This window comes from Nanorana parkeri, unplaced genomic scaffold, assembly GCF_000935625.1.
Source record: "Nanorana parkeri isolate BGI_ZX_2015 unplaced genomic scaffold, ASM93562v1 scaffold181, whole genome shotgun sequence".
In the NCBI taxonomy this organism is placed as follows: domain Eukaryota; kingdom Metazoa; phylum Chordata; class Amphibia; order Anura; family Dicroglossidae; genus Nanorana; species Nanorana parkeri.
The window spans coordinates 1,767,095-1,789,543 of NW_017306449.1; the positions used below are offsets into that span (position 1 = coordinate 1,767,095).

Sequence of the window (22,449 nt, forward strand, 5' to 3'; positions counted from 1 at the left end):
GACAGCCAGGAGGATTAGCTAAGAGAGACAGCCAGGAAGATGAGCGAGGAGAGACAGCCAGGAGGATGAGCGAGGAGAGACAAAGGAGAAAGCAAGGAAAGACAGCCAGGAGAGAGAATGAGGAGAGACAGCCAGGAAAGAGCAAGGAGAGACAGCCAGGAAAGAGAGAGAGGGGAGACAGCCAGGAAAGAGCGAGGAAAGACAGCCAGGAGAGAGAGTAATGAGAGACAGCCAGGAAAGAGCGAGGAGAGACAGCCAGGGGAGAGAGTGAGGGGAGACAGCCAGGAAAGAGAGAGAGGAGAGACAGCCAGGAGATCAATTAGGTTTTCTGTCCTACTAATAAGAAAGCCATCCCAAGCAATCCTTCACATACTTATACATGATTTGAGCCCATTAAGTAACAACACAAAGGGATTCAATAGAGAAGAAAATATCTTATATTGAGGTGTCACCAGCATTGCCAACGAATGAAGAGCTACAAAGTATAATGTCAGAGCCGAGACAGAGGCAAGCATAGGAATCTCCCTGTGATCCACCCAGAAGAGATCAGATGTAGAATTACAGTTAAAGCCACTGTGATCACACCCTTCATTGTATTCGATCATCCACTAGTGTATGGCCAACTTTGTATATCAGTCCAATTGAACCAATGGCGGACATTGACAGTATTCTGCCCATATTATTATATAAAGGTGCTCCAGATTTTGCACCTGCTGGAGAACTACAAGTCACACCATGCCCAGCTAAGCCCCACAGAAGAAGCCCACACACAGCTCTCCCTGTTTTTACTATAGTCTCTGGTCCACTTGGTGGAACACGATCCTCCCCGCAGACAGTCCTCTCCCATAAACAAGCTTCACCCTGCCGCAGCCCCGCACAGTTTAGCACCTGCACTGCCCGCCCACACCGCAACAACTGCAGGAGGATAACGGCCGTGTCATACCTCTCCATGCTTTTCAATCTGGCGCCGGCCCTGCATACGAGCATGAACACAAGCACTCCAGGGTTGCCCGTGTCCGCCTGACATCATGTGTACCAGTTTCAACTGGATGAAACGTGGACACACCACAAATAGGACTCAAAACCTGGACTGTCCGGGTGAATCCCGGACAGATGGCAACCCTATTCAGGCCATACGTTTCACCTTTCTAGCAGTGTTCCTTTTAAGCCATCGGTTTCACCTTTCTAGCAGTGTTCCTTTAAGGCCATCGGTTTCACTTTTCTATCAGTGTTCTTTTTTAGATTTCTACTGAATTCAAGTGCCACCTACTTTTTATTTTTAACTCTCACGAGTACCTGTTATCTACCTTTTAACATCTGTAAATGTTGCAACACTTTCACATGTTACTCCCATGAAAGTGTTTTGTGGTTTGTTTATGCTCAGTGCAAAGGAACATTTTACCTTTATTCCTGCACAGCTCATCAAACAGGAACTTGGCACTACTTGAAGGACCTGGAGACATTGTATGACAACTTGTCATCTAGGTATGAACACTACCTTAGATGTTGGAATTGGGTGCAGTTTTTGAGACAGATTGACATTAGGTATGTACATATTATAACTGAAATTAATTACTCCATACTTCTTAAAACACAGACACGGTAAATCACCTTTGTATAATCTTTTTTTGTTCCAGTGACTTATTTTTTTTCTTAATTCTCACTCAGTCTAACATGCAAGAAATTAGGAAAACCTCAATAAATGTTTTACCTTATTGTCAATAGTAATGATGAGAGTTCTGATCTACAAATCATTTTGAATTGTTTGAATCATGATGTGTCTGTCCCTGATTAAATGGACTTCTTGTTTATTTACTTACAACCTTGGCTCTGAATTTTAAGCAAGCCTATCGTGAACAAAAATAAGTAGGCTTCCGTTGCTGACCACTGCTTCTGATAATGCTAATTGTATGGATGTTGTGTTGAGACTTTGACATCAATATTTTCTAAATCACTGACCCCCATCAAGTATAGTGATAAAGAGTTCTGACTTTTCTCTGACTTTCCTTTGCCTCATGTTTGTTTTGGGTCTGTGACTCAGGAATACTGAGGTCAGACACTGCCAAGAAACTAGCATTTTAAAGACTCTTAAGGATGGTCATTGTAAGCAAACACTGCCTTTTGCATTCTAATGCAGTTCTACTCAGTGTTCAGATGCAAAACACAGTGCCATGCCTGCAATATGAACAGATCTCAATGGGACCTGCTGCAAAGAAACACAAACCAAAGCGAATCAGATCAAATGAACCCTTAGAATGGTGATCCACACTACACCATTGAAGTCCAAATGAATCCCCAGTTTAAATCTGCTAAATACATTCCAGGTGCATACAAAAGATGTATAACTCTCTATATTATATTTTAAAAGTGACAAACCTTAAAAACTCTCTGGCCTTACGACCATTTTATATGTAACAGTCATGCTTTCTCAAAGGTAAATATATATACCCTCACTTCAAAGTCTACTTCATTTTAATCCATATAGGTGTGCTCTCACAATAAACACTTTTCCAGCAGCGGGGTCAAAATGGCTCCAAAATATTATTGAGACAGAGACAAAGATCTCTTATTAGCAGGGAGCATGAGCTTTGCTGATTGCAGAGCTATAGGTCTCACACAGTAGGGAGTGTATTGCACCTCGGCAGAGAGACCACTACTTAACCACAGAGAGAAAGGGTCCCACTCTGCTGCATGCTGGCAGGGGACAGGTTTTTCTGCTCAAGCTGTGGCTGATTTCTAAAGGAAACCAACTCTAAGGTTTTGAACATCTTCATTTTTATGCACCTGGAATATATTAAGTTGATTTAAAGGGCTCAATTGGGCTTTATTATAAATAGAAATCTGCAGGCTGGAGTTTGACATGTGCTTCAAGAAAAAAAATAAAAAAATCCAAAAGGTAAATGGTAAAAAACGAAAAACAAAACAATTTGGCCAGCAGTGAAGCATCCATCTTACTTTCATGAGAGGCTAGTCCCCATTCACACCTAGGCATTTTGTCACTCAAAAGTAAGAGCAACCTAAATGCTCAAAACAAGGAATCCCATTAATTCCTATGGCCCCCTGTTCACAACTGTGCATTTGTTTTGTTAAAAAAAAAGTACATGAGCTACGTTTTAGCAGATTACGATTTTTGGTTCTATAGACTTCAATGGGAAACTTTGTGCAACAAAATCTGCTAAATACAGTGGCCATAAAAAAATTAATGGGATTCCTTGTCTTGAGTGTTTTGTCAAGACAAGCAAATAGGATTGCTTGTCTTCAGCGTTTTGTCGTGCTTAGCTTTGAGCGACAAAATGCCTAGGTGAGAACGGGGACTTATTTTTTTTACCAACTTTTTTCTCAAACTGTATTTGTAAAATTGTCCAGTAGATGGCAGTAAAGTACACTTCCAGACTAATACAAAGCAATGCTCTGTACTGATGTGTTAATGGGTTTGGACAGCTCCCAGCATAAATTTAACTGTGTGTAATTCTGAGACACAAGCTAAGAGTAGGAAATAGAGTGTCGCCAAACACAGTTTGACATAGTCAGCTCAGAAGTAGGCTGCTTTGAAATGGAAATGCTTGGTATGCATGCAGCCAATGAGATTCTTAGGATGTAACCTTCCTACTCCTCTCTTGTCAGGATACAGGCTGGCTGACAGCATTTACAGGATGACTTTCTCCTCCCATGTGATGGTCTAATAAGGGTGGACTGTGACCTGGCCTCAACATGCAGCTTGAAATTTCAAAACACACCTTGATTACCTCCCACTATCTACCTCAGCACTATATCAATGAGAGGAAGCCTAAGAGGATCACACATATCTTTTGAGTTCTGTGAGGACAGAACTTGCCTGGATTGTCGATTTGCAGGAATCTGTTGGAGAACCTGTACTCACTCCAGCTGTATAGTCCGTCTTCCATATGATGGCACCATGTGTGAAACAACTTCTGAATTGCAAGAGGTTATTTATTTTGCTTTTAACTCCCCTGTTGCTGTTACCTTTACCGCTCGTCATCCGTACAAAGGTAATGTGAACTGAAACGTATAACAGTTATTCTTTTATTGTTGGCTTGCATGACTCTTTGAATGTATTCTGCGTTGTCGTGTTGATTTAAATATCAAGTCATATGTAATATTTTAGCCAGTAAAAAAACTTTCACCATTCTCAAAGTCTTGTGAAGCTCTGAATGCCTTCTCTACAGCCAGCTTCAGGATGTACCTGATGGTCTGGAAGTTTATGATTAGTAGTTGCTTATACATTGATAGGCTGGTATTTTAAGTGTAGCTGACTTTGCATGCAGGGTTGACCAATCTTAGCTTGTACAAGCTACAGTTTACATAAAGGGTTACAAACTAAAATTAATATTGTAAGCCACGAGTGGACAAATTTGGTCAGTTGAATTAAGCAACAAGCTCATGTGTATGACAGCAGACAATTGGTCAGGTCTAAAATACATCTGGTTACAGCCTCCCTCCCCAGGATAAGCAGCGACGGAAGCATCTGGCTGCTCTTCTCCCTTCCATTGAGTATATTTACTCACTCAAGTCATATATACATGTTTAGACCCAGTTGGCCAGCGGACATGTTTTCAAGTGGTCAGATCTTGCCTTCATAATCAACTGCTTTAGCAGGCTTATGTCCTCTTTGAACAAAGAGATCTTTTGACATAAGAACTTACCACCTTTCCTATATTTACAATGTTCTTTCTGAATCCTACTTTGCTGATCTGACCTCATTTGATCATATGCACATTGCACTAAAGTTATTTATTGGCAACAATGCATAAATACGTTTGCTTTTAGCTTTGCCAGTTCTTAGCTCTGAAACAAGGGTTTAAGGTACCATAGAGCAGTATTTTTTAACTTATTGAGGTAAAGGGGGCATTAACTCCAGCCTCTGATAGCACCAAGGGGGCGGTACATAATATTCAGAATATGTAATGCTATAGAAGATGGTCTGAGACTACAGTCATACTACAGGTGTTGTTAAAGACTGGAAAACTGCTGCAGGAGACAGTCAGAGAATTAGAGACAGGTTACATGAAACTGGTAGAGATCACTGACATTGTTGCCCATTTGCAAATCAATGCTTTCTTTCCAACTAGTGAAATCTCAAAGGACCACATAGTAAGTAACAAACGGCCGCATGTGGCCTTCAGGATGCAGGTTGGGCACCAGGGCCCTAGACATTAGATGATGGTCTACCAATCTTTTCCTTACAATGGGTGATGGCAGACCCAGGCATTGTCAGGAAACAAAATAATTGGGGACGTTAGAAAATTACTGTCCATTTGCAAATTAATGCTTTTGTTCTCACTAGTGAAATCGCAAAAGACCACACAGCAAGTACCAAACGACCACATGTGACCCTCATGATACAGGTTAGGCACCAGGGCCCTAGACTTTAGATGATAGTCTACCAATCTTTTCTTAAGAATGGGTGATGATGACAGCCCCATGAATGTTCAGGGAACAAAATACTTGGAAACATTAGAAATTCTTGCCCAATTGCTACTGTTTTCTCTAAAACAAGAAATGTATAAGCACTGCTCCCCCTGCCTCCTTTATTACACTAGGAGTTCTTGTGTGACTAGAGTGCCCCTGTTTGGGGCTGAAAGTAGCCAAAGGGACACCATGAGATAGTTAGTCTGTGCATGAACATCTGACCGTTCTCTAATATTCAGCTTTACAAGTTTATTTTGTGAGGGACATATTGTGCCATGTTGGTTATGTTTTAACATGTGCATGGAACAAACTCTAAACAGATATTGTAAAAACATTTTAGGATTCTTGGTAAGAAGAACATGTCTGTCATAAGAATAAATCTAGCCATACACTATAGATGGCAATCAGAAAATGCACAAAGCCTCCTATCAAATCTACATGTATCTGGAGTGGCAGACGCCTGCTCTGTTATCTATGAGGGACAATAGCTAGTGAAGATTCAATCACGTAATCAAATTCTGATGATTTTACAAGCTGCCCATAGAATGAATGATCTTTATCTGGATTGGGGGACAATAGTCTAATATTCATGAGAGCCTTAAAGCACAACAGTTGAAATAAGCATATGTGAACAGTATTGTTTGCCAACGTTAGTAATTCTGTTTATCCAGTCTTGTGAAATGTTAATAGAAAGGATGGTGACATTATAATTCCCTACTGCAGGTTTCAATGTCACCTCCCAGAATTATCTGATTTTGGTGCAGGTTTTTCAGCAATGATAATTTGGTTTCCTTCATACAGGTGTGGCACCTAGGTATGTATAACACATCATATTTTTAGCACAATAGTAATATCATCACTAGTATTATGGTGATTAGTTATCATAATGTAGGATATACACTGCATAGCCATGATGGTATACATTTCACCTGCAGTTCACTTTAAATTGCCCCTGTTGTCACAGAAAGAAAATCAAAGAAAAACCGTGTCACAGGTGAAGCTTTATACATACCTGTCCAGCAGACAATGAGTTTGATCTTTGCTCTCTTGGGCGATACTGCCATCCAACTTTTCCGGGTGTTTTACATAGCAGGTCCCCTACTATCTGTGCCAAGACATTTTGTGCCGGAAGATTTTGTGCCAACTTTGCTGTGCCAACAACAACAACAAACCAATATTCGGAATCTAAAAATGAAGATACTGTCATCTCTTGGGCTGTTATTGGACTATGGAGGTACATCATCACAATGATTCTCCCTATGCTCCCCTCCTCCTGTATGCTCCACAAACATCTCCCCATCTAGCTCCCAGTGTCTGAAAACATACAGTACTGTGCAATGTAATACAGTCTCATTGACTCACAGGGCATATACTGTTCATGTGTGCAGAGAATTATTGGAAAACAATATAAATATTCAATGAAGACTCCTCTGCTAGTAGTATTAAAATGCACGCACAGTATTTGTTTATTATTTGAAGGGAATTCCATTTTAAAGGTGTTTAAAGAAGAACTATGAGATGTCCATGTCTTTCTGTTAAAGATCCAGACAATGGAATTATCTTGAAGAACTCAGAAACAAAATTAACCCCTGCAGTGGGGCTACACTGCACTGCAAGGGTTAAGTGCTCATTTTGCTCTAGGGTGTAAAATAAAAAAGATATGCTGACTCAAACCTCAAACCCGTCTGGCTGCTAGACCAGTCCCGGCAGCCTCTCTCCTCCTCTGCTCCAATGGTCTAAGAATTAATGAGCCACCACATTCAATACAGTGTATTGGATGTGAGGACGCCGGGGGACATTCCACTGCCAGAGCGAAAAGGCTTGAGAGGCTGGCAGACAGGTAAGTCCCACTGCAAGGGTTCATTTTGCTTTTGCCCGGAGTTCTTTTTTAAGATAATTCCATTGTCTGAATCTTTAACAGAAAGACATGGACATCTCATATATTTAAACTGGTACTAATCATGATGGTCCATCCAGTAGAATTATGTGCTCTTTCTTCATAGCGTAAACTTTCAGGCTGAGAAAATAAAATCGGCACAGCAGCCAATCAGAATTGTAGTTTAACGTTTCCATAATCCTGGTTCCATAGTCCTGGTGGTTGCAATTCTACTGCTCATTTCCTTTAGTGAATTTGGATTTAGTGAATTAGCCGTTTCCTTTCCGCAGGCTTTCTGCTAGATATTCTGTTCACTCAAAAGGTACTCACCGCAGTGGGAATGAGATTCCAATATATGAACAGGGAACAATTTTATAAATTCCTGTTTAGAAAGTACTGTTGTCATGATTGCGTGAGATGAAAATAGCTTATTTGAATCCTTCCCAGAAAACAATGCTCACACGTTTCACGGATCTGGCTTAAGCAAAGGGGCCTTTATGATTAGTCAAGATCGGTGAAACGCGTGAGAGGTTGTACACATGGGGAGTTGTTCGACAGGATGTATTCTTTACTTTATTAAATAATTGTTTTATTCATGGTGATCCACGGAAGAGTGGCTTGTTTTCTGAGAAGGATTGTTAAGCACGGCGAAGGCGAGCCGGCTTTGCCTGCACCTCTGGAATGATTCACAGTTGGATGTGGGATGCAAGATGTAAGAATTGGAAATTATTATATATTATTATAATATTATATTTTTCTTGTATACTGTGCTGTATATTATGAGATAAAGGGCCAATGTATGTGTATCGCTGGTTACACACAGGCCAATATGTAAAGATTTCAGAAAATTTCAACACATTTCCTATAGTGAGGTGTCCGTTAGTGAATGAACAATAATGACTTGTATTTTGCAATTTTTATACTATTTTAGGGCCGTTAGTCATTGTTTTGGATTGCTTGGACTCTGAACAATAGCAGGATATATATACAAATTATTCTATATCATGATGTATCTATCAAAAAAAGTTGTATGTTCAGCATAATGTGAAAGACATGAACCGGGCAAAGATACTTCAGTGGTAATACAATAATATCTCACAATATATATTGTGTGTTCCCTTGTTGGGTTTTCTTATCTTATGAACTGAAATGCGTTTTATGTAAAGCCTGCCTCCTGGTTCTGCGTTTGTATTCATTCTGAATCATTATTAAAAGAAAAGCCGTGCATACTTTGTTTGGAGATTGAAAGCTATGCAATGCTTTAGTAAGGATTTAGGGTCTGTTCACACTTGTCCTTTTTCCAGCAGTAAACCATGTGCATTTTACTGCATGAACATGCATTTCAAGTAGGGCCTAAAATGATTTCCATGTGGCTAATTCATACCTTTGGACTTTAGCTTAGTGTGTTTTTTTTTTTTTTCCATTTTAAATATAAGACAATTTGCATTTTTGCGTGCTAAGCAGTCCCATTGAAATGAAATACCAGATCAAATCCCGGAGTGCTCCTTCTATTTTGTGAAAAGGCCCCTTAGGTCTTTGATTAGCAGACAAAATGGCTTAAAGAAAACAACTTTTTGTATATAATAGAATATGATATGCTGTTGAGATGATTTCCATTAGCTTTATTCAGTGTTGGCTCCGATTAGAAGAATCTTTTCATTCATCTGCTTGAAAACTCTTTATTTGGGATTCCTTAAGTGAGACTTCCAACTCCTTTGAAACGTCACTTGTAGCCATTTTGTAATCGTAAAACAATCAAATAACCATGAGGTGATAGTCATAGCACTGTATGTATCAATGGTCATGACATTGTTACAACAATATAGATATATAAGCGGCTTGTATGACTTGTATCAGGTTAATAATGTAATTAACTTTATTGAGTGTCCTTGTCCATAGTTGATCAAAATAAATCTAAAATTTGGACCTGATCTACCATTATATTGGGATATCAAAACCAGTGTCAAGGCAAAGGTCCTTTAGCATCCAACACCCCAGATGCCAAAGAGTGACCCCCACCTCCCCAGTTCCATGTTTGCAATAAAAAAGTCAGGATAGCAATTCAAATGCAACACTGTCCCTGCTCTGTCTGCTAGCTTGTGTTATAGACCCTGTTTGTGCAGGCTGCAGACCAACTTATGGCCCCCTCTTCAACAGCCACTAAATGAATGGCCCACACCAACCTGCTGCTAGTGCCTGAGCACGGAGTCTGAGGTGACCTAAGGCAAGCTGTGATAGGTGTGAGAAGTGCCACTTCTTTGTCTTTTCTATTTGTGTTACTTGGCAAGTACTGTGATTGGCTGAAAGGGGTGATAATGATCTTAACCAGTTCCGCACCTGTATACCTTTTAGGCATCATGCACGCAGTTATGGGTCATACGTGGAAAAAAAGGGCATGTTATACCTATATATAGGTGCTGTCTACAGCCATTCATAGAAATCAAAAGCTGCCATACGTTGGTACTTTTGTAAATTCAGGCATGCTTACAAATGCAGACAGACTGTGTTTGCCTTATATGTTCATAAGCATGCCTGATTTTGCAGAAGTACCAGCTTACACCTGCCCTACAGATACCCACAGCCATTGATGTTTATGGATGGATCTACGGTACACCTGTGGTTTCCTGGGCAGAAAAATACGCCCACATTTTACGTGTTTGGCCCCCCAAGCATCCATGTGCATGAGGCCTAATGGACCAGAGCAATTTTACATTTCTGTTGAGGGCCTCTTGGTTCAGCAATAATGTTGTCATTACTTAAGATAATTAAGTAATATATACATATATATAATTTTTTTTCGGGACAAAGATTTTGATAATATTGACATGCAACCATTTTTTTCTTCATGTAATTTGTACCTGTGCTTTTTTCTATGGCTGTGCTTTTTCTAATTTGAGCAGTGTTTGTATTAAAACAACCAGTGTACATTTTATTCTCTAACTGTTTAATATGACACAAAAAATGAACAAAAGGAATAAAAATTAAAAAAATATAAATCTCAATGGTTAAAAAAAAAAAAGAAGCTATGTGGAAGAGGGGAGGAAGGAGTTTATCACGGCTGAATAGGGTTGATTAGGGTAACTATGGGTTAATAGGAGTTTAAAGGACAGTTGGGCAGTGGAAGAAAATACAAGTCACTCAGAGCATGAGACTCCTTGGATCACATGGGGGGCGGCAGGCAGAGCAACATGGACCCGCTGCTGCACAATGTTTGCAGTGTGCCTGCTACCCCTTTCCGGCCAGAGCATCCCAGGTTGCTAAGAGCTAGGCGAGGAGATGTTTAAGGGCCATACACATCCCCCTGCCCAGTTCTTAGCAACCTTGGACGCTCTGGCTGGCATCTTTCCCAGTCTAAGATTAAACATCCTCTCTTTTAACCTCTTATAGTGCCCTCGTGTCATCAATAGAGTTCTTGGTGTAAACTAGGGATGAGCCGAACACCCCCGTGTTCGGTTCGTATTCGAACATTCGAACGGCCGAAATGTTCGTATACGAACTCGAACTCAATGCAAGTGTATGGGAGTCGAATGTTCAACCCCCATACAGCTGCCGGTACATGTAGTAAAACTGTGGCTGCAGCGGCCTGTCTCCCTTCAAATCCCCTCTGCTCTCCGCACCTGTGTTGGCGGATACAGCGGGGACACAGACCGCTGCATGCCTTCGCTGCCCCCCTTATCTCCGCTGATGTCCCGGCCTACGGTCCCCTGGTCCGTCGCCTTCATCTAGGATCCGGTCCGGCCGCAGCTCCTCTGCCCCGCCCCCCTGCCTCCTCTTCATTGCCGGCCGGGAGCCATACCCATCCTGCTATTGGATATTGTAAAATGCAATAGCTGGCTATTGCACCCGCTGACTGCCTGCTGTCAATCAGCATGGGGGACCTGATAGAGAACTTTCTCCTTCAGGCCCCTCCTCCGCTGAGCCCTGACTGGGCAAAGACTTGCACCTGACCTGTGGTCAGGTGCAAGACTTTAACAAATCGGAGCTTCAGTGGGCATTTTGTATTATGGAATGTCCAACAAACCGCAAACATCCCATAAAGTTCGGCGTTCGGCGAGCGCTCGAACTGCCGATGTTTGATTCGTACTCATGTTCGAATCGAACACTCGACCCATCCCTAGTGTAAACATCCTATTCTGGATACCGTGGTCTCCATGAATGATTTTGAAAATTGCAATTACGCTCCTCTTAAGCGCCTCTTATCTAAGGAGAATAAGTTTAATTTCTGGAGGCAAACTTCATAGCTCAGGCCTTCCATCCCTTTATTAATTTTGTTGCTCTTTTCTGAGCTTTCTTAAGTTCGAGGACTTTCCCAGTGACCCAGTGGCGGAACTACCGCCGGTGCAGGCGGTGCCGGGGCACCGATACTGACCTCCTCAAAGAATGTTAATAGATTGGTCTGACAAGAATGGTCCTTCATGAAGCCATGTTGGTTGCTACTTATTATACCATTTTCAAAGGCAAATTCCTGCATGTAGTCCCGTATCATTCCTTTGAATATTTTGCATACTAATAAACTGCACACATTTTGCATTAATAAACTGCAAATGGACAGGCCCGAATTATCTGCCACACATACTGTCAAGCTACAATGTGTTTAACATGGGTACAAGAGGTAAGACATACATGACCATATATTTGACAACTCTGAGTGCCGCACAATGACCACTAACTAACAGTAAATTAAGCATGCTTGCAATTTCATATGCTGCAGTCTTAAATGAGAACAGAACTAAATCACATCACTAACAATAACTAACAGCAACAAATCAGCATTTAGCAGCTTAATGCATTCAGACAAATGGAAGAAGACCTGTAGCACCTTTTCTTATTTAAACAGTCATATCGCGCTTCCATGAAATGTTACAGATGCTGAGTGGACATGTGTTATTTTTTATAGTTTATCTTTAACAGGCTGGTTAACCTTTGTCATGAGAATATTGGTTACATTTTATCGGGGTTTAGTTTCTGCCACTAGATATTATGAAATAAGTACAATCTGAGCTTTCTCACTGTGTGTGAATGTGTAGTTGCTCATTCATTAATTTTCTATCTTTCTCATTACGACAAGCTTCTTTGGGTGTTATTGCTCCCATTACCCATCAAGTCAGGGAGATCAGTATATCTCTGTGGTAATAGAGGATAAGGTTGAACATTGTCAGGTCTTAGCAAAGACCAGAGATGGATTAAGGTAGAAAGAGCATGGCAAGCCTATTAGACATCAACGTCCTACAAGTACGTCCATGGCAAGTGGGTGCACAGCTTTCACCCTCAGGGTTACTGTAGGTGCATGTAGGTTGCAAATGGGCCACTTGGACGTCCACTTGACCCTGGGCTCCTACCCAAAGCTGGACATGAACTGTTATATTTTATTTAGTTCAGCCTGTGGGTGTACCACTGTCAGAATATTCAAGAGAAATTCTGGAAAAAATCGGGAGTTAGAGAGTAAAAATTCAGCACCACTGAGCATAAGTCCGGTACAACATAAATATGAGAGTAGGCAGGTATAAACTGAAGAGACTTAGTTTATGAATTAAACTTGAGCAGTAATAAAATAACTGGGCCTGAAAAATGTGCAAACTATATTATATTATAATATATTATATTGTGTTATAAGGGCTGTACTGGTCTGGAGCATAATGTTTCAATGCCCTGGGTATCTACCATTCCACTTTTAAGTGCATTATGTATATTTTCTTAATTTGGGTTAATTACACTGTACAGAAAAGTGATGTCCGTGTAATTTTTATGCGGATGTGGTCATGAGGGGTCATGAGGGGTATAACCTTGAATGCACACATTTTGAGGCCCAAACCACATGGACAACAAGTAATACAATAAAAACAATTGCCTTGATGCACACAAAATCTTGTTTTACTTGATGGTGATTAAATAAGTGAATCTCCTGCAATTACTAAGCTAGTAATAAACAAAATAGTAAGCAAAGGGTTGTGAAATAATTCCCCCCTACCCTCTTGTGATTTATTTTAATTTACTTATATTTCTTTTGAGTAATTAAGAATTTTTTTTTTTGGGGGGGGGGTAATTTGGTAATTTGTGGTTCTGCCCTCTTAGAAGCCTTCCCGTACAGCTCTGGCCTCTCTCTCAGTGGTCCCTCACAGTGCCTTCTCTGCACTCCTTCCAACCAGAACCAGTACAGACTGTACTAGATTAGTTGTTTTCCGTGGTGCATGGGCCGGGATTTGACACCGCTGAACCCCCGAAGTGATCAGAGCTGAGTGCTGTAGGGTTCATTGATCACAGAGGAGATTGAGAATCGGGTGTTTCTCCCTTCTACTCTATATACTGAAAGCAGTGATCAATGTCCTGGGCTCATGGAGGGCACAAGTGAGCCTGGGACACATGTGGGTTGTGATCGGGTGGGTGACCACACAGTTTCATAGCTATAGAAGTGATTGGGCAACTTTACAGCCACCCAAATCACTTCTATATGTAAGCCTGAATCCAGTGCTGCAAAATTGTTTACATCCCAATACTGCAGCTCAAAGCATAAATGCCATGCACATGCCATGTAAACAGTTTGCCTGACCAAGGGGTCCTGTGAGGCTCCGAAACGTTGCAATCACATATCATACTAAAGGAATATGAATAAAGATGATTTTCCGAAGCAGAATGGTGTGCGGACAACATATCTTGTAGATTGTATACTGTGGCGCCATCCACCAGTTGTTCCAGCACTCTTGGATTCCGGGGTACAGTGTTTAAAGGGGGTATTACAAAGACCCTCTCTGATGGTGTCACCCAGTGCGGGCCACATCCCCCTGCACCCCCCTTGTAATCCACTGATCCAACTGACATTAACATAGTTAAAACTAATATGCACGCACACAGAGGTTGAACTTGATGGACCTGTGTCTTTTTTCAATTATCTTCATAAACAGAAATATCTGTTGTGGGTGAAATAACCCATTAGAAGACATTGTGGTTTGGTATATCCTAAAAGAAGTAAGATTTGTTCCCAGTTATGTGAAAGAGATGTTGCCTAACATTCATTATTCATCACAAGAATTCTGTAATAGTTATTAAGTAAACTACAAGAAATATGAAAGTTCATGCAAAGTTTGCTAAGCTGGGGACTCCATGCTATCCCTTTTCTTCAGTGAAATTTCAGATGGACATATTTTATACTGCAGTTTTCTTTACTGAACATTTAGGCGTTACCTTTTCACTCAACAGACCCAAGATATGTTTTGAGATCATTCGATTTCCCATCATATGTAATAGAAGAAAAGTTTTCTCTTCCATCTCATGCTGGGTTTATTTGCTGTTGGAATCAAGGCAGGGTGTATATTGAGTCATCTGAGTATTTGAGAGGGGTAGCTGTATTCCCTTTAAGGGCCCAGTCATACCACTATGCTACGGTAAAATGCATTATGTGCGCTGGAGTGCCGTTCATTGTGAATGGCACCCCAGTGCACCTTTCCAATGCACTTGTGTTGCAGCGCATCACAATGCATGGTACCGCACTGCCATGCATCATGACACCCTGCACTAGTAAAAATGCTGGAGAAGAAAATTTTGGTCAGTTCTTGTGTATTAGATAGTCCATTCAAATGAATGGGATGACTTCAAGTGAAACTGAAGTAAAGATGTCCGTGTTTCAGAGAACATCAGAGAGTGTTAATTGTGCCTTAACAGTACTGAACAATGTACCTTTTGTTTGGATTTCCTCCTAAAGAAAAGTAGTAGTGCTGTTCCTGGTATGTGAATGTGCCTAGGCTGTCCTGTGCCTAAAGACTCATAGCTGTGTATCTGAACATGCGCGTGCGTAGCCTATTGCATTAGGGTGTGCACACAAAAGTACAAACTCACACACACATATATACTGTAGTCCAGAAAGCAGGGAGTCTGGCAGGTGGTCATGTGACCACCCGCTTGGGTTCCTGATTGGATGGGAAGCCACATCCACGCTCTCTTGCAGCTTTCCAAGCACTAAGGACTGCAACTTTTCACAAGTTCAGAGACTAAAAACATGGTGCCCGCTGTTGCGGTTTCGGTGTTGTGTTCGGGTAGGTTTGCTACCTTTTCTTCAAGCGACACCTGAACCCTCTAGCGCTGTGTGGCAATTTTTTGGGGGGGAAATATACAGGAGAGAGCAAGGAGAGACATCCAGGAGAGAGAGAGTGAGGAGAAACAGCCAGGGAGGAGAAAGAGGAGACACAGCCATGAGAGAGAGTGAGGAGAGACATCCAGCAGAGAGAGAGTTAGGAGAAACAGCCAGGGAGGAGAAAGAGGAGACACAGCCATGAGAGAGAGTGAGGAGAGACAGCCAGGGGAAGGAGCAAGGAGTGACAGCCAGGAGAGTGTGCCCTTCAAGTCTTATCTGCACCCTGTGTTTCAGACACCTCCTTGCTCCCTGAGTTCCAGCGTCCCTCCATGTCCTATGCCTCCTCCATGCACTAAACATCGTGACATCTGGCGTCCGGGTTTAAGCTGGCCTGAAACCCATTCACAGCACATATAGTACTTAAAACCTGGACTGTGGCATCTGGAGGTGGAAAACCTACGCTCGGAGTGATTAGGGTGTGCCCAGGCACACCCTGTGCGAATGACCATGAATGTGAATCTAAGGCATTGCTCCCCCTAGTGCTGAAGGAGATTTAGGTGAGATTTTGTGATGTCACTGCTGTGCTGCTCATTGTTCTCCTTACTGGAGGTTCCAATGAGGTAAAAGAAGCCCTGTATCTACCAAGATGGCCATCTACTCCCAGACACACAGTGCTGACAAGGCATGGTAGGTCAATAATAGGGGCGGGTACAGCTGGCTCTGCCTCTAGATAGGCAGAGCCCACTGTCAATCAGCCAACTGGGTGGATCTCGACAATATTGACAGGATCGATCTCGGTATATAGAGAGCTACAGTTCGCTATATACTGAGCTTTGGGTCACGGGACTCTTAAGACTCTAAAGAGAACTAAGGGATAAAAAGGTTACCCCATAGTTCTCTTTTAAAAGCAGTGCTTGATCTTCAGTAAAGAGACTTTGCCTAGGCTGAGATGATGTCATCAGTCCGTAGCAAGCACTAGGAAGCATTTCCTCAATTTCTTCTACACCAGTGATCAGACTACAATTTGTCACATGGTGAAAGGCTGCAGCAGAGGCTGATCCCTGTAAGACAATATATGATCAGCTAAGAAACTGCTCAGGCACCAGAGTTTACATGATTGTGTCATCTCTGAGCCAGCATATTAGTTCAGGAAGTAGATGCTGAGCCTGTAAAATGCCTGAACAAAGATGATACTATTATTTTGAAAAGAAGAGTAGATGAAGGCATTGTCAATGAAAGTACTATCTCTAGTATTATCCTAGGCAATGATACAAGACCTCCTGATCCCACGTTGCAGATAATTAACAGAGTGTAAACATAGATCAAAGTTTCTATAACCCAACTTGTTGTCTTATCCACTAGAAGATTTGTGGGACCATGACACCGGGTTTTATTATGATGTGATCCACATTCCCGCCCGTGCTCCCTAGCTCAGTATCTATGGAAGGAGCCATGGTTGACCTCAAATATGTCTGCCTTTGTTCATCTCCATTGCATGGGGGATAGGGAGATTAATAGCATAGGGAATGAAGAGAACATTGTTCGAAAGTTCTAGGTCAGCTTCCAGGAAGTGACAGGGACGCTTTGTTTCTGACAAGATGAACAGATATTTTCTGTACTTGCTGAAAATTTTATTAGCCTGAAAAAGAACACTGAGGTACCCACCACATCTAAGGATCGGTAAGCTGCAGCATCTTTGTTCTTGGGCTTACTTTTCCTTAAAGAAGAACTCTGGGAACTTTTAAAAAGTTACCCATGCAGTGGGGCTTAGGTTAGCTGCTTGCTTTTGTTTAGGGGCTCAAAAAAAAGAGTCCCCTGATTCTTAGTCTCGCTGGGCTGCTAGACCGGTCCCCACAGCCTCTTCTACCCCGGGATCCGGTGGATTTACAGATCAGTAACGTCATTCCATCTAATACAAGTCCATTGACATGCAATAGAAGCGAGGATGCTGAGGGACATACCACAGCCCGAGGGGGAGAGAGGTGAGCACTGACCCTTGCGGGGCCGAGGATCAGGTGAGTATATCTTCTTTATTCCATCCCATAGACCAAAATGAGAACTGAACATTTGCAGTGCAGGGGTAGATTGTAAGCCCTCAGGGCCCTCCTTACCAGTGGCGTAACAATCGCCATAGCGACCCAGACGGCCGCTATGGGGCCCGGGACATAGTGGGGCACAGGGGGGCCTGGCCAGATGCCGAGCGGACCGCCTGGGTCGCTATGGCATCCTCTGCTGGTGGCTTTCACTGGTGCTCTGAAGAAGAATGTGCTGCTGTTCAGATCACTGACCGTAATCTGTGCAGCAGCGCGTTCGTCTCCAGAGCCGCTGCTGAGTCAATGAGAGCCAGCAGTGGCGGTGCAGGAGGCCGGACCCGGCAGGGGAGGAGGAGGCGGGGCCCGTGTTCAACAGCAGGGGAGGAGGCGGGGCCTGGTGATGGAGAAGGAGGCGGGCCCGGCGACGGAGGAGGCGGGGCCCATCAGCGAGCGTGGAGGAAGAGGAGGCGGACAGGTAAGGAGTGCGACCAGCCCACCTGAGGGTGACCCTGCAGAGTCCACCATAGATAGTGGGCTCTGCAGGGTCACCTTCAGGTGGGCTGTGTGGGATCTCAAGTGGGCTCTGCAAGGGGTATAACTAGAAATCACAGGGCCCCATACAACATTTTGCTGCTCCTTACCATCTTGTCTTGAATTGTATTGTGATTGTAATGTCTTCCTTAAATTGTAAAGCGCTGCACAAACTGTTGGTGCTATATAAATCCTGTATAATAATAATAGTAATAATCAGTGTGCTGCTACTCCTTCATGATCCAATCAGCAGGCTGGGGGCGTGTTTTTATACAAGCTGTGCTGTAGGGCGGTGGAGGTTGAGGACCTGGCTGTACTGTCTGACGAGAGAACCTGAATCATAAGACTGGCCGTAAGAATAAGAAATCTTTTGACAGGTTCCCATTGTATGTATTTCAGTGGTGTATTCAGCTGCTTGTTTGGAGTTCAGCTCTAAAATAACCTTAGCAATGGGTTAGTAAACAAACATGAACTGAATGGACGTATTTATGTTTGATTTACACCTGACTTGTATTCTAATCCCTTTAATAGGTATATGCCCATCAAGAGACCAAGCCCTGCAAAATTCTTAAGTTCTTTTTACTGGAAGGAGTTCAAGCCACTAGTAAATAAACCTCAGATATCTGTGTACAGCCACCCTCGGAATCTTAGATTAAGGTTTGTGCTCTGGTCCAGAAGCACACAGAGCCGTTTGGAGCTACAACCTCTCAGCGTGACCCCCCCACATACTGAATCTCAGCAGACTTCACATCTACTATTCACATAAAGTGCAGCTCACAAGCTTTCCCTGCCAAAAGCCACTGTGTCCTGAAATGGCCAAGAAGGATCATTCCTGGCACTGTGGCACAGATAATCCACTATGCAAAGAGCTTTATTCTCTGCTAGGCAGAGGAGGAAATCAGGAGGGATGTATAACAGAAAGTTATGTACTGTCTGTGTTCTAGGAATAACCTACAATTATTTATATGAGTGCATTCAAAGTTAACTCGTGAAGGAAAACATGTAAATGCTAGGGCACATAAAACATTAACCCTCAATCCATACACAGTGTTTTACATTAGGAAGAATGTTGGCTTAACTTAAAATAGTATTAAACTCTCAAACTAATTAATCCAGCTCAAACAAATATACATTGCCCAGCAAAGTATTTCTTGACATTTTTGACCAAGCACTTACAATCATAGTTCTGAACAGATCTAACTCTCTCGGCTCCGCTTCCCTGAACTTCCTGTCCAGTATAAGACCACAAGGAGCAGCATAATCTCCAGCAACTGTTCATCTACTTGGAGTAGGGTGGAGGGAGGAAAGGGGAACAGCGGAACAGCAGGGAGGGGGGGGATCTCTCTTTTATTTTATTTCCACTCTAAATCCACCTGCAAAATTACCTATATGGACTTTATTACAGAAAGAGCGTACACTGGAAGAGAACCAGTATAGTGTTTGCTCATGACACAAGATCAAGTGCTGACAAAGAAGAAGTATGTTCTTTATACTCGTAACTTCAGAGAAGGGATTTTTTTGGGTCAATAACTAAAGCCCTTTTGAAAGCGATGAAAAACCAAGGTTGTGCAACAGCTGGGTGTACAATGAAATAAGAATGTACTGTTATATGTATATAAATATGTGAAATATACCTCATGATGACACATCATTATTAAAGGAGAATTTTTTTGTTATAAATGTCCTTTATTATGGTCAGGACTAAAGAAAAAGAAAATAAAAAATATATATTCTTTTTAAGTCAGGTAAATATGAAATTCTACATGTGACTTTATATAGTCCTTTATCCAGCCAGCAAATGGAGCTTTAAAGTGTTCAGGGCAAAGCAAATCCTTGGATTCAGGTGTTCCAATCACCTCCATGGCCACAGGTGTATAAAATCAAGCACCTAGGCATGCAGACGCTTCTACAAACATTTGTGAAAGAATGGGTCGCTCTCAGGAGCTCAGTAAATTCAAGGGTGCCACCTGTGCAATAAGTCCATCCGTGAAATTTCCTTGCTACTAAATATTCCACGGTCACCTGTTAGTGGTGTTATAACAAAGTGGAAGCAACTGGGAACAACAGCAACTCAGCCACGATCAGCCACAAAGTGGTAGGCCACGTAAAATGACAGCGAGAAGTCGGCAACTGTCTGTAGCTGTTTCTGTCTTCATGGACTGTTCCCCTCTCTCCATAGCCTTGCATACTTAGGAGCAATTACAGTGTAAACTCTAATAAAAGTAACTAACACTCCATGGTCCATGTGCAGTTGCCAAATACTGGAATGTTGTAAGTGTTCAAGCAGTACCACTCCCTACAATTTCTGTAATATAAGACCTACCCCGAACTACGTCTTATTTTCGTGGTAGGTCTTATATTATAGAAATCCCCGAAGATAGCACTAGGTCTTATTTTCGGGGTAGGTCTTACTTTCGGGGAAACACGGTATTTACATATATAGAACTTTACCAGTGAACTTTTTTTAACCTCTTAAGGAGATTTAAAGTAACAAGAAACTTTAAAGTGGAACTTTCAGTAATGTTACAAGTTTGCATAAATTCATTTTGACACATCAAAATATGTAGCAAAGCTAAAATTTATTTAAAAAAAGCTCTACCTTTTAATATTAAAGTCCAATTCACACTTGCGAATGGGGCCGATTGCGTAAGTCTCACGAAAATGTTTGCGTTCAGGGGAGATTGCAGGTAATCATAGCTGTTCGCATGAGTCTCACAGAGCAATTAGTCAGACTCATGTATTCAGCCCCATTTGCATGTTTTATTAAGCCCTAAGAAGCAGTCCTTGAACTATAGACAAGTGACTTTGCCTAGGGTCAGATGATGTCATCAGCCTTCTGCAGGCAGAAGAAACCTTTCTTCAGTATCCTTTCCCCCAGTGATCAAACATTATATCACAGGGGAGGCTGCAATAAGAGTTAGAAGTGTAATGCACTAGAATCTACATGTCTGTCATCACTGAACGACCATCTCAGTCCAGGGAGTAGGTCCAGATCCTGATCGATGCCTGAACAAAGATGGCTTCTTCCTGGAGAGAGAAGGAGATAAAGGCATCGTCAGGGAGAGTACTGTGATCTATGTGAGCGCTAATAAACAGTGGGAAGTGTTACATTTTACATTTATTTATTTTACATTTTATTACAAAATATACTGGAGTGGATACTATGTCCACTTTAACGTTAGGAACTCACGGGTCTTGCAGTGGATATAAGTCAAAGCATGTGCATTTGATTGTAAATATTTCAACAGAACTCAGTCTGTCTTTATCACTTTATTTACCAATAAAGATGGACTAAGCTTTGTTGAAACATTGACAATAAAATGCTGATGACTTGACTTATCTCTGCTGCCAGACCAGTGAGTGCCTATGTACCTGCTTTGGAGCTGTATGGAAATTTTTGTGGATGAGCACCCAAGCATTTATGTTTGGGACCTTGGGACTGAATATATATATATATATATATATATATATGTATGTGCATTTGTATATATGTATATATATGTATTTGTATTTTATTAACCATGTTTCTGCAGGTTTTTGGAATGACATATAGTTAATATCAATGCTGCCTGAAATGAGGCCATTTCTATAATGATATGTCTTTCTTTGTGCAAAATAGCAACTTCTGTCATCATGTACATGTCTTTTGTCCGAGTTTAAAAGAGTAATATTGTTTTATGAATCAGCTGTACGAGTGCATAATACATAGGTTCCTTTGTATGTGGCATCAGATGTTTGCAATTTCTGGAATTCTGTGTGAGAAGATGGCTGTTGAAGGGCAAAGGTCAGATAACAGACATGGTGAATTATGTGATGGATAGATATCTGAGGAATTGTCAGTGTATAGTAGCATTAAGTTATGTGATAGATGTGAGCATTTCTAATGTTACGCAGTTGTTTTAGAGGCATTGATGAAACAGTAATTGTTTAGTCATGCAAATGTTATCACTTCCTCTGTTACAGTGTCATGTCATTATGTCCCAAATGCCTGTTTTGCAAATTCAATGGCAATACTTAGGGGTCCATTGAAAAAGCAGCGGTGTGGCCATACTGCTTATAAAGCAAAAAAAAAACCCACACCGCTGGCTTAGATAGTCTGATGTGCAATAAATATGAATCAGGAGTAGTTAAAAAAAAGCCTGAACCTGCCAAAGTTTTATTCCGGCTCTCCTTCAATCATGGCGTTGTTCGTGTTAAGCAGGGAGAACTTTGTAAAACACTTCAGCCTGTATACTGTGACCTGCATTTTAGAAAGAAGTTGGCTGCAGCATGCATTACCACTGTAAAGTATAACAGAGAGCAGATATCAGTATTTGCTTTGTTATAAATGAGACCCCTAGTAAGAAACTGTATGCAAGAGGTAACATGATGTTTATACTACAGAATAAGCTAACTGTTCATAGACTTTAAAAAATAAAGTAGGGATGCACCGATACCATTTTTTCCAGCCTGAGTTTGAGTACCGATACTTTTACTCAAGTAGCTGGGATACATACAGTATATATATATATATA

At 41.7% G+C, this 22,449-nt stretch overlaps 1 protein-coding gene across 2 annotated transcripts in view; it reads left to right on the forward strand.

Moving 5' to 3' along the window:
- The first annotated feature begins 3,654 nt into the window (after positions 1-3,654).
- SLC13A5 (solute carrier family 13 member 5) overlaps positions 3,655-22,449 on the forward strand; it is a 51,494-nt gene continuing 32,699 nt past the window's right edge. For both annotated transcript variants that reach the window (XM_018555033.1, XM_018555034.1), the window contains exon 1: positions 3,655-4,010. In XM_018555033.1, coding sequence (XP_018410535.1) covers positions 3,906-4,010 — 105 coding nt within the window. In that variant the 5' untranslated portion in view covers positions 3,655-3,905. The remainder of the gene's footprint in view (positions 4,011-22,449) is intronic.